Genomic DNA, 16,578 nt, shown 5'->3' on the forward strand with positions numbered 1-16,578 from the left:
AAGAGGGAGGAGAGAATGTAACTGGGACGTAAAGAGGGAGGAGAGAATGTAAATGGGACGTAAAGAGGGAGGAGATAATGTAAAGAGGGAGGAGAGAATGTAACGGGGACGTAAAGAGGGAGGAGAGAATGTAAAGGACGTAAAGAGGGAGGAGAGATGTAAAGAGGGAGGAGAGAATGTAACTGGGACGTAAAGAGGGAGGAGAGAATGTAAAGGGGACGTAAAGAGGGAGGAGAGAATGTAAAAGGGAGGAAGATTGTAACGGGACATAAAGAGGGAGGAGAGATGTAAAGGGACGTAAAGAGGGAGGAGAGAATGTAAAGGGGACGTAAAGAGGGAGGAGAGAATGTAAAGGGGACGTAAAGAGGGAGGAGAGAATGTAAAGAGGGAGGAGAGATTGTAACGGGGACGTAAAGAGGGAGAGAGAAATGTAAGGGGACGTAAAGAGGGAGGAGAAATGTAAAGGGGACGTAAAGAGGGAGGAGAGAAGTAAAGAGGGAGGAGAGAATGTAAAGGGAACGTAAAGAGGAGGAGATAAATGTAAAGAGGGAGGAGATAATGTAAAGAGGGAGGAGAGAATGTAAAGGGGACGTAAAGAGGGAGGAGAGAATGTAAAGGGGACGTAAAGAGGGAGGAGAGAATGTAAAGGGGACGTAAAGAGGGAGGAGAGAATGTAAAAGGGACGTAAAGAGGGAGAGAGAATGTAAAGAGGGAGGAGAGAATGTAACGGGGACGTAAAGAGGGAGGAGAGAATGTAACTGGGACGTAAAGAGGGAGGAGAGAATGTAAAAAAAGAGGGAGGAGAGAATGTAAAGGGGACGTAAAGAGGGAGGAGAGAATGTAAAGGGGACGTAAAGAGGAGGAGAGAATGTAACGGAGATGTAAAGAGGGAGGAGAGAATGTAAAGGGGACGTAAAGAGGGAGGAGAGAATGTAAAGAGGGAGGAGAGAATGTAAAGAGGGAGGAGAGAATGTAAAAGAGGAAGGAGAGAATGTAAAGGGGACGTAAAGAGGGAGGAGAGAATGTAAAGGGGACGTAAAGAGGGAGAGAGAATGTAAAGGGACGTAAAGAGGGAGGAGAGAATGTAAAGGGGACGTAAAGAGGGAGGAGAGAATGTAAAGAGGGAGGAGAGAATGTAAAGGGACGTAAAGAGGGAGGAGATAATGTAAAGAGGGAGGAGATAATGGGGGGGGTAAAGAGGGAGGAGAGAATGTAAAGGGGACGTAAAGAGGGAGGAGAGAATGTAAGGGGACGTAAAGAGGGAGGAGAGAATGTAAAGGGGACGTAAAGAGGGAGGAGAGAATGTAAAGGGGACGTAAAGAGGGAGGAGAGAATGTAAAGGGGACGTAAGAGGGAGGAGAGAATGTAAAGAGGGAGGAGAGAATGTAACGGGGACGTAAAGAGGGAGGAGAGAATGTAAAGGGGACGTAAAGAGGGAGGAGAGAATGTAAAGAGGGAGGAGAGAATGTAAAGGGGACGTAAAGAGGGAGGAGAGAATGTAAGGGGACGTAAAGAGGGAGGAGAGAATGTAAAGAGGGGGAAGAGAATGTAAAGGGGACGTAAAGAGGAGGAGAGAATGTAAAGGGGACGTAAAGAGGGAGGAGAGAATGTAAAGAGGGAGGAGAGAATGTAAAGAGGGGAGAGAATGTAAAGGGGACGTAAAGAGGGAGGAGAGAATGTAAAGAGGGAGGAAGAATGTAAAGGGGACGTAAAGAGGGAGGAGAGAATGTAAAGGGGACGTAAAGAGGGAGGAGAGAATGTAAAGGGGAGGAGAGAATGTAAAGAGGAGGAGAGAATGTAAAGGGACGTAAAGAGGGAGGAGAGAATGTAAAGGGACGTAAAGAGGGAGGAGAGAATGTAAAGGGACGTAAAGAGGGAGGAGAGAATGTAAAGGGGACGTAAAGAGGGAGGAGAGAATGTAAAGAGGGAGAAGAATGTAAAGGGAACGTAAAGGGAGGAGAGAATGTAAAGAGGGAGGAGATATGTAAAGAGGGAGGAGAGAATGTAAGGGGACGTAAAGAGGGAGGAGAGAATGTAAAGGGGACGTAAAGAGGGAGGAGAGAATGTAAAGGGGGACGTAAAGAGGGAGGAGAGAATGTAAAGGGGACGTAAAGAGGGAGGAGAGAATGTAAAGAGGGAGGAGAGAATGTAAAGGGGACGTAAAGAGGGAGGAGAGAATGTAAAGGGGACGTAAAGAGGGAGAGAAATGTAAAGAGGGAGGAGAGAATGTAAAGGGACACAAAGAGGGAGGAGAGAATGTAAGGGGACGTAAAGAGGGAGGAGAGAATGTAACGGAGACGTAAAGAGGGAGGAAGAATGTAAAGGGGACGTAAAGAGGGAGGAGAGAATGTAAAGAGGGAGGAGAGAATGTAAAGAGGGAGGAGAGAATGTAAAGGGACGTAAAGAGGGAGGAGAGAATGTAAGAGGGAGGAGAGAATGTAAAGGGGACGTAAAGAGGGAGGAGAGAATGTAAAGGGGACGTAAAGAGGGAGGAGAGAATGTAAAGAGGGAGGAGAGAATGTAAAGAGGGAGGAGAGAATGTAAAGGGGACGTAAAGAGGGAGGAGAGAATGTAAAGGGGACGTAAAGAGGGAGGAGAGAATGTAAAGGGGACGTAAAGAGGGAGGAGAGAATGTAAAGAGGGAGGAGAGAATGTAAAGGGGACGTAAAGAGGGAGGAGAGAATGTAAAGAGGGAGGAGAGAATGTAAAGGGACGTAAAGAGGGAGGAGAGAATGTAAAGAGGGAGGAGAGAATGTAAAGGGGACGTAAAGAGGGAGGAAGAATGTAAAGGGGGACGTAAAGAGGGAGGAGAGAATGTAAAGGGGACGTAAAGAGGGAGGAGAGAATGTAAAGAGGGAGGAGAGAATGTAAAGGGGACGTAAAGAGGGAGGAGAGAATGTAAAGAGGGAGGAGAGAATGTAAAGGGGACGTAAAGAGGGAGGAGAGAATGTAAAGAGGGAGGAGAGAATGTAAAGGGGACGTAAAGAGGGAGGAGAGAATGTAAAGGGGACGTAAAGAGGGAGGAGAGAATGTAAGGGGGACGTAAAGAGGGAGGAGAGAATGTAAGGGGACGTAAAGAGGGAGGGGAGGAGAGCATTAGGCTTGTTGGACTTCATGCAGCGCTGCACAGAAACGATCAGCGGCTAACTTGAGGCAGTTCTTGACGGTTAGAACTTGTGTCTGACTTCAGACAGCGACGCCCGTGACTGTGCCATATAGGCAACAGAGTACAACTAGAGTGATTGGAGAGCAGGAGGACTCAGCCAGAGCAGATTCTCTAGAGCGACTCACGAGCTCTGATGATGACACAGCTAATCCACGATTGGCAGAGTACACTGCTTGACAATGATCACGTGTGTTTCATTTTTCTTCTCACACCTTCAGTTCCACTAAGGATCACATCTGTTCTTTATAACAGTAAAAGCTCTTTTCATGTAGTTGCGATAGACCCCACTTCACTGGTATTTAGGCTTATTTTGAACTTTATTCTTGTACAAACATTAGTGCATGTATTGAATGAAAATGTCTCTGAATTATCTGTATTTGGAAAATAATGCGTTTATTCCACTTCAGCTGTAGTAAAGTATGCAAACTTAGCCTGAGCATCACTACAGGAAGCAGAAAGTGTCTGACATCACATCTCAGTTTTCAGCTTCTATCATCTGCACACGGCAACTCACCAATCGGTTACATCCAGCCACAGCCCATGTCCAGCACAGCTAATATAAGGGAGGAATAGAGGCAGTAAATGTAAAGAGGATAAAGAGAGGGAGGAGTAAAGCGGGTAAAAAGAGTGAGGAGTAGAGTTAAAGAGGATAAAGAGAGGGAGGAGTGAAGAGGGAGGAGTAGAGTTAAAGAGGGAGGAGAGAATGTAAAGGAGGAAGAAGAGAGATTTTGAAGAAGGGTGGATGGAGGAAGTACAGAGGATAGTTGGGCACTGAGAATCATTCCCACCTCCAAGTTAATTGATTTTTCATTGTTGTTCTTTAAAAAAATTTTTTTGAAGTTCTGTCATTAACTGCAATGTGCACTTTCAACACAATGTGTCCAAGACTGTTAATATTAAAGAGTCATTTAATCAGAGTCCCCAAAGAGTCATTTAATCGGAGTGTGTGTGTCACTCGAGTCCCCAAAGAGTCATTTAATCGGAGTGTGTGTGTCACTCGAGTCCCCAAACGGTCATTTAATCGGAGTGTGTGTGTGTCGCTAGAGTCCCCAAAGAGTCATTTAATCGGAGTGTGTGTGTGTCGCTAGAGTCCCCAAAGAGTCATTTAATCGGAGTGTGTGTGTGTCGCTAGAGTCCCCAAAGAGTCATTTAATCGGAGTGTGTGTGTGTCGCTAGAGTCCCCAAAGAGTCATTTAATCGGAGTGTGTGTGTGTGTCGCTAGAGTCCCCAAAGAGTCATTTAATCGGAATGTGTGTGTGTGTCGCTAGAGTCCCCAAAGAGTCATTTAATCGGAGTGTGTGTGTCACTCGAGTCCCCAAGAGTCATTTAATCGGAGAGTGTGTATCACTATTTTTATTTGTATAGAGTTTTTTTGACAATTACTACACTTTACAGAGGAACATGCCTAATGTCTTAAAACCCCAGTGTGTAGCCAAAGATGACTCTGGTGAGGAAAACTCCTTAAGATGTTTTTGTGATAATGATTAGTTTACAGTCGATGCTAAATTAACTAGAGGGATGCAGATTCGGTCAGTGAAAGGTTCTCTGCCATGAAGTGAAGTCAGTTTTATTTCTATAGCGCATGATACAATACAGATGGTTTCAAAGGAGCTTCACACACATAAAATAACTTGCAAATGTCAACAATTATGAAATGACTAATGTAGAGCTGTTTTGCAGTTGAAATTAAAGACAATAGTGTTATTATTCAGCTCAATTCTGTTCATCTTTTGCTTCTGATAGTCAATCAGTCAAGTCAATAACATTTCTGAATGTTAATTGTCATTCCCCAACTGAGCAGCCAAAAGCACTTGATCTCAAGCTACAAATCAGACAAAACATGTAGGCTACCCATTTACAGTGATCTTGCTGAAAAGAAGAAACCCAGTTTACTCTCTCACACCTGTATCTTTGCACTAGCTTGATTTCACTGTCCAGTATTGGAACTTTGAATTGTAATATTCTACTTCTGTCTTCTTAGGATAAATAATATATACCATCTCAACAATGTCCTGAAAGTATAACTTAACCAGAGTTTGTGTATCACCATGGTCCTCAAAGTATGACTTGATCAGAGTTTGTGTTTAATGTCCCCAAAAGCGACATATAAAATAATGTCCCTAAAGTGAAGGTAAAATGTCAGGTCTTTAAGGAAGGCTTTTATTGATCAAATCAAGTGATATTTGTGATGACAGCTTCTCCAGAAGTGCAGTCATATCTTTCTTTAGTCTCTAGACCCTTCAGAAAGGGGTGTCCCTAAAGGTAGGGTTTCCAGTCATACGTCCTCACATTGTGGTTAAGTAGGTATGTGTGTGTGTGTGTGTGTGTGTGTGTGTGTGTGTGTGTGTGTATGTGTGTGTGTGTTTGCAATGACGGAGAGTGACGAAAAAACTACATGATTAGGGTGAAATGGTAAAAATATATAGAGTTTTAAATAGAGTGTTTGAGCACATCTTCCTGATGCTTTATGAAGAAACATGTAAAGTGCATGATACCGATAATTAGACAGATGCAAACATTTCATCTTATACCAGTGGTGAATATATACCTAATATAAATGTATAATATTTGCAAAAAAATCTATACTATAAAATATAATTATTTTATATGGGCATACATCACATATAATGTCCATATATGCACATTTTATAATACATCGCCAAGTTGCAATACCATGCATCTTAATAACTTGTTTAAAAAATGGTATTAAATGGCTTAATTGCTTTAGTCTGATGTCTAAACTTTGCAATATGTTGTAAAATTATTAAATAATTAAAATAAAAATGGTTTACTGTTTAGTACTTGTTTTAGAAAACAAAAATAAATGTATCTTCTTCCACTAATGGTCTAATTATACTGAATGTGTAAAATGCACATATTGGCCGATATATAATGTGCATCCCTAATTTTTATTTTGCTTGTTTGGGATGCATAAATATAGAAATATTCCTCGTTCAGATTATTTACTGATTCCGATACCGATAATGATACCGATAACTTAATTTTTTCACATTACCAGTATAATAAATATATAAACTGTTGCACAATTCTTATTATTCATTCATTTATTTATAAGCATTCTTACTAAAATCTGTCTAAGAAACACTTAAAGATGACATTCAAATTTAAATACATTGTAAAGATGGATGACTGTTTAAATGAGAAAAAAATATTAATATTTGCGTCTGAAATCAGCCTAATTGAACTGTTTTGAAAATGCAATCAATGATATATCATGCATCACTAATGATTATTGTTTATTTCTGTAAACTTTAATTTAATCATAATAATTAAATCACAAAGAGTTCAGCTTCAGAGTAACTGAGACAAATGCAAGTGTCTAGAGAGTTTCTCATCTGTTTTGCTCATGTATCGCTATCATAGAAGAATAATATTATAGATTATATAAACAGCTAGATGTTGGTTGATACCCTGGTTTAAGTACTTTACATCTTTGGAAGTATGCATGTGTAATTCTTCAGTTCTGTGTTTCCTGTTTCACTAGGATTTTTTGGGCTGAACTGTAAGCAAAATGTAGGTCGAATGCTTCTGCATGAATATATGCATATTATGTATGATAATTAATGAAGAGAGTCTTTTGTTAGCATTTGGAGTAGTTGTTGTTGGCACAGTGATATTAAGGTCAGATGCAGATTGATGTATGTGTGGTTATTATTTCTGTTCTGATTGTACATGTGCTGAACTCTGTGACCCTGATATTTGGATTACTTATGACTGATTGCTTTCCTGCGCTTGGAAGCGTGCCGTGTGTGTGTGTGTGTGTGTGTGTGTGTGTGAGGTCATGAATGCTGGCTGGAGTGTGTTTGGCAGGTGTTTGCGCCTGGAGGATGTGTGTGTGTGTGTGTGTGTGTGTGTGTGTGTGTCAGTGTGCTTGTTTTGCCCTTGGCCCTTGAATGAGGCGTGTTCTCACCCCTTTTATAGTGGCACACAATGACATGGAGGAAGGAGGAGTGTGTGTGTGTGTGTGTGTGTGTGTGTGTGTGTTAAACAGCCTTCTATCGTCTGTCAGGTCCAGTTGAGTTCAGTTCACTCACATGCCACTATTATATCTGTGCTTTTGTGTTTATGTGCAGCAATAGAAGTCATAAATCTAAGCTGCTAAATTCGCTATCATTTTACATTTTACATTACTCTGCTCCAAAAAAATGTTAAGCTCTTTTCTAAATCCTTGTGAGCTGTCTAACTAAACTGCATTATTAGCCCTCCTAGATTAGGGCCTGATGAAATGAGTCCTGTATTTTTTACCCCAAATTCTGTTGTATGTTTCCAAATTTCCCAAATTTAGGTCATTTTTACTAAGGCAGCATCACTTGCAGAGAAGGCAATGGCAGAATGCATCATGACAAATCCAGAGACATGCTTTCAAGAATTCAAAATATGTTTCATTCAAAACATTTTTGTATATTTGGTAGGCAGATAATCTGGTGTAAGAAAATGTTTTTTTTTGTTCCTTCTCAACAGATGTTCAGAGAAAGTGCAGATGTTTGGTACATTTTAGGATGAATGAGATGATGCAATCATCAACACAGACTTGATTCAGAGAAACTCTTTGCCAGAAAAAGTGTGAATGAGGTATACAAGATATGCATATTTAATTTTACATTTTTTTATTTTTTTCTGTGCAAATTTCAATTCCATCAAATGTTGACTATTGTTATATTGTTAAGAACAGCATTGTTGTTGATCCAGTAAAATTGGCCTGGACTACTGTTCAAAAGGTTGGGGGTTGGTTACATTTTTTATGTTTTTGAAAAAAGGCTCTTCTGCTCAAAAAATACAATAAAATCAGTACATTTTTGGAACAATACAATGTTTAATACAAAACATTAAGTCAATGGGAACCAGAAACAGTTTGGACACCAACATTCTTCAGAACATCTCCTTTTGTGTTCAACAGATTAAAGAAAATCATACAGGTTTGCGAAACCTTGAGGGTGATGAACTATGCCTTTAATCAGCTTGCAGTATATATAGGCAAGCATCATGTCGTGGAGATCTGATCCGTATCTGCTTTGAGTGACTGTGATAATGCCTTTAGTTGGAGCGGTTTGTGCATGATCATCCTGATGGAGCTGTTTGTGTGCAGTTTCATCCCATCCGCACATAACCAGTCGAGCTCAACGACTAACAGCTTGATAAGCAAGTGTTTGTGTCTGCGGCGTCTTGCTCGTCTCCTCTTTTGGTGACCTTTGCATTGTCCGCAGTGTGTGACATATGGAGCCAGTAGCAACACGACTGGTGCGTAAGAAAGGGTTTGACATGAAGAAGTGTGAATGATCCATTAAAAGTATCCGCCAATGTATATGAAGTGTGACAGAAGTGTGTTAAAATCACACTGATCCTTTAATCTCTGGACACACCGTCAATAGAGCAGCCTCGACATGCCATTCACATGTAGATTTGATTAGCGGCCAACAATATTGATTATTTGGAGTGTGTGTATAATTGGTGTCCGGAGAGAAAAGCCGCGAAGGAATCCACATGTGAGAGTCACGAGGTCTGCCGTATCCGTAGATGAGTCTGTCATCCATTAGGATCCGATGTCAGAGCTAGTAAAGGAGCGCAGAGCTCTGTTCTGGGTTGTTATGGTTTGTCCACATCAAAGAGAGCCCGTGACGGCAGAGTTATTGCTGCCAGGGTTTATGGGAGATGCTAGAGGAGCCCATCTGTGAATCTGGTGCCGTGACCCGGATCTCATTCTGGGCTAACGTACAGCTGATGCCTGTTTCGCGGTCTCTCTTTTCCCTCCATCTGTTCACCTCATTCACACTCTTTATCAACAGCATCGTGCCGACAACTTTACTCTGACAATGTGTGATATCTCAGAGTACGTTACAGTTATTCATTTAACAAGCGATTATATCGAAAGCGACAAATGAGGGTGAGTGAGGGTTTGTAGGTTTGCAGGATTCTCTTGCTCATATAAAGGTAAAATGCATCTGAATGTGCCTGGTTTCATTACCTAAACCAAGGGAAAGTTGATGATTTGAAACCTTCTTTACAACTAAAGGTTAATGGGTTCACCTTACATACATGTGCCCTGTGGATGCGTAACTATCTAAAAATCTTGTTTTTGATATTCTTCAATATATCCAATACTTTTATATTTTTAAATTATATATATTTAAATATTTAATTAAAGATAAATATACATACAAATAAAAAACATGCATTTTAAAGATAACAATTAATATATGTATAACTATTATATATATATATATATATATATATATATATATATATATATATATATAATAGAATAATAAAATATCTTAACTTTGCAAATATGTAAATATAAATATATGTAATATTTTATAGATACATATTTAATAAATATAAATAAAATAATAAAAAATATTATAGAATAATAATATTATATAATAAAAATATGTAAAATACAATTTTTACATCATTATATAACATTATTCTATAACACATATTTGAAAGGCTGTTACATACACAATTATCTAAAATACATATACATAATTTATTTTAAAATATTATAAGATTTAATAGATCAATAATATTATAGAAAAACAAAATTATTTTTTAACGTCATTCTACAATTTTGTTATTCTATAACATATATTATTTAAACTGTTTTGCACTTTAATTTTGCAATTATTATTTTATCTCTTTTTTTCTCTCTCTTTGTCTCACACACACACACAAACATAATTATTTAAAATGCATAGAAGTATAATAATTAAAATATGCATAGTTTAAAATATTCAGAATATGTTTTCCCTACTTCTTTTCACAAAAAGTACTAGCAAAAATATTATTTTATCCCTTTTAATTTTTAATCATCAGTATAGCAATACAGTAAACAATAGTATACATTGGCACATCCTAAACTGTTTTACATTAATACTGACAACAAAATGCTATTAAATATATCCTAAATATATAATATTGTCCATCCCTAATCAAACGAGAGATGTTCCAGGATGTGTGTTTGAAATGAACGTGTTTTGAGTGATAAGTTGAGTTTGAACTGCTGTAAATGTGCATCTAAGTGTGTGGAGTTGTATGTTTATTCACTCTGTGTTTGATGTTGTGGTTTATTTCCTTACACTTCCCCACTGTGATCTCCGTCTCGGGTCTGTCTAGTCACACATGTGTTGGTTTAGTGTGTGTGTGTGTGTCCAACAGATGTAAACCGTTATCAACCGATACAGACAAACAAACAGCCTTGTCTTGTGAAGCACTCTGGAAAAAAATGACCCAGATTTGACGAACACGCTATTCTGCTTTGATTCTGATTCATTTGTTTTTTATTTAAGTTTTGCTCTTCATGTGCACTTACGTAATTCTTTTGGGGTAAATAATTGAAAAAAAAAAACACTGAGCACCAAAAGCATCAAATATGACATTGAATACAATACAATACAACCAAAATTATGAGTAAAAAAAAAAAAAAAAGTTCATGGGGAAATATAAGTGATATCTTCTGCATTTATTCTGCTTTGTATTTTTGTTGAAATTTACATATAATTTCAATGCAATCAGATGCTGAAATATTATTATTTTATTGTTTTATTGTTTATTTTATTTATTTATTTATTTATTTATTTTATTTATTTTTATTTATTATTATTATTGTTGTTGTTATTATTATTGTTATTTTTTCAGCAATATTGTGTTGTTTTTATATTTTAAAATTAACTTATGTCCAAATTAGTTAACTAAGAAGAATGTTGTTCCTATTCAGTCCAAATTTTAGCTTTGTATAAAAAATAATAATAATACAAAGTAGAATAAATGCAGAAGGCATAATTTATATTTATTCATAAATCTACATTTTTTGACTGGTACATTGAAAATAAGTTGATGTATTAAATGAGAAATTTTGAATTAAAAATGCTGAATTGGCATTTCCAAAACACATAAAACAGTGATCAGTGAATATATTTTTCTACAGTAATATATTGCATTCAATGGAATAGAAATGTTGAAATGCGTTTGGAAACTGAATGAATCAGCGCAGCACTAAAGCAGAACCTTCAATGTGAGATCAGAGCTAGGAAAACCAGGCTCAAAAACCAGTCCAGTACTCAGTGTTTACCAGAAACTTGTCATCTGGACGCAATCACTTTACACACACACACACACACACACACACACACACACGATCAGGAGGCGTTGAATCATCTCCATTGATCTGTGCATGCGTCTGACACTTAATAAAGCTTTTCCTCGTAACTGAGCTCCAGTAAACGACTCGTTTCCTTCCTGCTGGTATCTGGCTTCGCTCTGGTTTCAGATCTCCCTCCCGTCTGTCCTCGTGTCCTCGCCGTTCCTCAGATTATCACAACACGTCCTCTTCTAGACACACTTGTCTCGTATGTCATCAGTTTTTATTGGTTGCATTTAAAAAATATGTCAGTAAGGAAAGCGATCTTTTTAATATCTCAGCTGTTTCTTCTTGGGATCATTTAAAAGCAAATGGAGATTTTTTGCTGACTCTATGTCAACTGTTGACTCAGTTGTGTATTTTAGTAGAAACAGAGACAAAGTTGATATTTAAATGAAACGTTGCTTGTGCATCTTCTGGTTTTGACCTGGTTCTTCTCAGTGTGTTATGAATGACTGCTCTTAGCAGTGTTTTGTCCCAGATACGCAGCGCTCTGCACCACAGACAGGGGGCGCCGTGGATCCCGAGTCCGTCCCCTGAGATCATAGATGACCTATAAAAGCACATGCTCTGCTCAATGTGCTGAGACGACTAAACCAAGTGACCTGACCTCACTTCTCTCTCTCTCTCTCTCCACAGACATTTCCAGAGTTTCATTTCACACAGGTGAGTCTCTCTCTCTCTCTCTTTCTCTCTGTTTATTTCAAGCTGAGTCACACAAACTAAATCATCTGAGACTACATCACATTGTTCTGTTGAGCTCAGAACGATTGAGCAATTCGTCTGAAGCATGCATTTATTATTCGTAAAATAATGTTGATTTCAGCATTTAATGCATTTTTAAGTCTTTTAACTTCATCTAGTGCCAAGCGAACAAGTATGGACTTTATTTTTTACTAATTAACATAAAAAAAAGACTTATCAATGTTGTAAATATATTGCTAGTTCACGTTAACCAATGCATCAACTAATGAGACTGTAAAGTATTACAGTTTCATAATCAATATTTTTGTTATTTTCCTTTATAAAGATCTATTATAAATCTAAATATCTATTTATTTTAATTGATTAATTTATTAGAAGATGATGCCACTTAGAAAACTGTGTGGCTATGCCGTTGTTCATTAATGCATGATATTTGTGAATGATTACCATGTTTATATAGCTCACATAGATTCATCTATTGATTTATTGATTGATTTATTGACTTTTTCTGCATCATTACGGTCCCTACGGATGTTTGTCATTAAGGAACACTGAATTATATTGTTACATTGAAATATCAATAGCAATTTACTCTATTTTAAAATCCCCCCTATAAAATACATCACGAGAATTCATGTAAAAGTCTACACATATATGAATCTTTTGCTTATCAGAAATAGTCAAAGAATAATGTAGCGTCCAAAAACAAGCTCGTAATAGCCGAGTGCTTGTATGTTATCATAAACACTCGGTGCTTTAGTTTTATTTCTTCTTAGCTGAGTGTTTGTGTGTCAGAGTGGTTTTGTTTCATTAGTTTGGGTCTCTCTAAGGTTGGTTTGACGCGGCAACGAGAGGAAATGAACGGATGACTCATTAATATTCATCACAAATGAACAGTGTGTGTGTTTCTGACAGCGGTGCACTGCAGGAATCTGCTGCATTCAGAATATAATTCATGCACGAATCAGTTTCATATGAAGTGCTGGAATTAACTTACAGTAAGACTTGAGATATCATTCAGAGATTGTGAGGGACATGCTCATTTTTTGCATGAGATCTGCATTCATTCATGAGGCAGACCGTGCTGAATGCTACGATACAAGCCATCGATCACACTGGATCAATAGAGACTGAAGTGCTGCAGTACAGAGTTTGGAAAGTTCAATCCAGTACAGAACTACACGATTCAATTGTGTAGAATTAAGCATTGATTTAGTGAGATTGACGTTAGCAGATGAAGTGTAATCAGCATGTAAGTGACACATTCAGATTCCGCTTCAGCACCTGATTTCCCAGCATGCACCTCGTTCATCAACACACTGTTTAATTACTCCACAGTTGTGCTTCCTAGCATCTGCAGTCTGGGGTTTGAATGTGATACTAGTGAACTTCCTGCATGATGCACACTACAATTTTATTTATTTATAATATATTCAAATTGTAGTAATTATTTTTTACATTTCCATATTTTATAGAAATTATATATATATATAGACCTCTAACACTAGGTTTAGAGTATTGCAGTTGTATTTATTTATAATTGATTTACATATTTTTTATTTATTTTTATATTATAGAGAAATTATATATTCAATTCACTATATTAAAATTATTTATTCATAAAAAATGTATTAGAATTTTATTATTTTTGTATAAATTTTTTCCTTTATCATATATTTTATATAAAATAGTTTATATAAAATATTTACTTATTTAGTCATGTATTTACATTTTTATATTTTATCTATTTTTAAAAAAGATATTATAATTTATGTATTTATATTATACAGTGTATCTATCTCTCTCGCTCTTGCTCTCTCTATCTCTCTATCTCTCTCTCTCTCTCTCTCTCTCTCTCTCTCTCTCTCTATATATATATATATATATATATATAATTAATAATTAATATATTTATTAATAGTTTTTAGTTTTCTTTCTTTCTTTCAGCGTTTTCTTTTCTTTCTTTTTTTTGTAAGTGGGGTATCTGTAATCAGTTTCTTGATGATATATTGTCTTCTGAAGCTTGATCTCTTGGGATTTTCAGTGCCACAATTAGCGTCCTGTAGTCATGACCCCTCCTCAGACTGTCCCGTGTGTGTGTGTGTGTGTGTGTGTGTGTGTGTGTGTGTGCGCGTGTGTGTGTGTGTGTGTGTATTGTGTGTGTGAGTGTGTGTGTGTGAGCGTGCGGTGGATCATGTGGAGTGTGTCTCAGTGCAGCAGTGTGTCCTGCTGATGGAGTCCGAGGTGTGTGTAAAGGTTTTTGTCAGGAGCGGAGCCGGATGTGAAAGGTTTGTATTGTAGGAAAGAGCTGCACCCCTCCCTTCCCAGCAGCCTCTGTGTCTGGCGTCTCTGAGCAGCTCATCTGTGTCTGCCTCTGACTGAGTGTTTAACCAGCACACAGAGCCAGGTGACGTCCAGTTATCATCTCTCAAAATAATACACTCATTCAGACTTTTTATTCCAGCTACAGTAGATGCCAAGGCAAAATGTCAAATTTTTAGTACTTGAAGTAGTAAAATAACAGGACCATCCAATATGCACCAGTTATTTTATTTAATTTTAAAATATTTTATATTATAAAATGAAATATAAAGTATTATGAAAAGTATTATTAATTATGCTAAAGAAACACTGACTTAAAATATTCACAGAAACAGTGTGTGTGTGTGTAGAAATAGTAAGATGCCTTTCTGAACAGACTCAAGGAGCAGGGATCTTATTTGGGATGAAAATGTTCTCAGCCGTCCTGTTTGGAGACACTCCTCTGTGTGTGTTCTTCAGTGTTGCTGTCAGATGCTCAGAGATCTTGTGTTCTCTGACCGTCAGGGTTTGAGTCCGTCTGTGAGGATCCTGAACGAGATGCTTCAGAAGATCTCCTGCTGATAAAGATTCAGTCTCACATGGTTTAACCCACATACACAACACGATCTTACTGAAGCCATGCTTTGACTGACATATAATGATGCTGCCTTTTTAAGGTTTTCAGTTTGGGTCAAATACTAAAACAACATCCAAACATGAAAGCATCGCACATCTCAGAATGTGTTTAATTACTCCACAAATGAGCTTTTATTCATCTGTAATCCAGTGTCTGTTTAAAATTCAGTATCAGTGTGCTTTCACTGCATACTATTCATACTATACATGTATTTATTTATGTATTGTTATAATAAATAATTATAACATGACACTTTTATTTATTTAAGATTCTTTTATGTATTATATTTTATTTAAGTTGTAAATTAGTATAAAATTGCTTTGCATCAGATGGCGGTTGATGAAATATAAATATTTGTTATAAATATATTTTATTCAACAGCAAATAATATTAATATAACCAATATTAAAAATCAAAGTTAATATTATTTAAATTCTATTGATAATATTATTAATACTTATTTTGACATCAGGATTGATGTATTAATATAAATTATTACTTTCACAGCATTGTTTTAATTGAACTTTTATTATAAGATTTTATATATATATAATCAGATTAATTGTAAATATTCCTGGAGTTTTAGAAGCATGTTATACTAATAATATATGTAAATTAGTATTATATTTGCATTTATATTATTAATAATAATAACTATTATTAATTACATTATTTGTCTTTATTTTTTTATTATAATAGTAAATAAATAATTCTTAATATTAATAGTAATAACAACAATAATAATGTGATAATATATAATAATAATAATAATTTGCATTAATTGTAATTGTGAATTATTAAAAAAAAATAAACAGATGTTACATTTAAATAGTGATACTTTTATTGTATCTTATTATTATTTCTACTAATACTGTTATTATTATTATTATTATTATTATTAATAATAATAAAAAAACACTGTGGTGACTTATAATAAAAATATAGTATGGTAGAAAACAGAAAACTCTGTCTGTGGTCCCCCAGCAGCCTATGTAGGCATTAAACAGTAATGCAGCTGCCTATGTTTTGTTAGAGAGCTGTAGTGTAGTGTAAAGAGGTCATGCAGGGAGCAGTCAGCGATGATTGACAGTTGTGGGCGGGTCGGTAAGCAGCCACTGTTAAAGGAAATGAGTGTGGGATTTGCATATTAATGAGGCTGCAGTGGCTCCTCCCCCTCGAGCCTCTGCCCTGGCGTTTCCTGACTGGATCGGCTCAGTCTCCTCGCTGAGGAAGAGCCCCACAGACACCATCGGCCGGGTCAGGACTCCTCTGTGTGTGTTATTGTGGTCTCTGGGTCTCATGAAGGTGTTTGAGAGCGGGGGGTGCTGGCTGACCCTCAGCACGGCCTCAGACAGACAGTCAGCTGCGCTCCTGGAGAAGAGACGCTGCAGTCCTTTCCCTGTGTGCTGGGCCGCAGGTACACGTCTGTGTGTTTCTGTTGTGTTGTGCTGCGCAGTGTTATCGTCTGTAGTGGCATGCTATCAGTCATGTTATGAAAGCAAGTGTTCTTGCTTTCTACATTTTTAAGAGAAAAAACACAGGCTTTATTTTATTATTTTAGTTTTTTATTTTAATATTCCATAAATTTCTTTAGGTGTTTTATTTTTTTTA

At 36.9% G+C, this 16,578-nt stretch overlaps 1 protein-coding gene across 4 annotated transcripts in view; it reads left to right on the top strand.

The window, feature by feature from the left end:
• The first annotated feature begins 7,743 nt into the window (after nt 1–7,743).
• The window catches only part of LOC113119735 (focal adhesion kinase 1-like), a 58,553-nt gene continuing 49,718 nt past the window's right edge, over nt 7,744–16,578 (top strand). The window contains exons 1-2 of one of the 4 annotated variants that reach the window (XM_026289366.1): nt 7,744–7,759; nt 11,964–11,990. Coding sequence is in view for 3 of the 4 variants with exons in the window: in XM_026289364.1 (XP_026145149.1) it covers nt 16,267–16,384 (118 nt within the window). In the remaining variant the exon portion in view is untranslated. Of the gene's footprint in view, nt 7,760–11,963; nt 11,991–16,066; nt 16,385–16,578 lie in introns of those variants that run through there. The other 3 variants (XM_026289364.1, XM_026289365.1, XM_026289367.1) reach the window with 3 other exon arrangements.

The sequence above is a fragment of the Carassius auratus genome, chromosome 19 (genome assembly GCF_003368295.1).
Source record: "Carassius auratus strain Wakin chromosome 19, ASM336829v1, whole genome shotgun sequence".
In the NCBI taxonomy this organism is placed as follows: domain Eukaryota; kingdom Metazoa; phylum Chordata; class Actinopteri; order Cypriniformes; family Cyprinidae; genus Carassius; species Carassius auratus.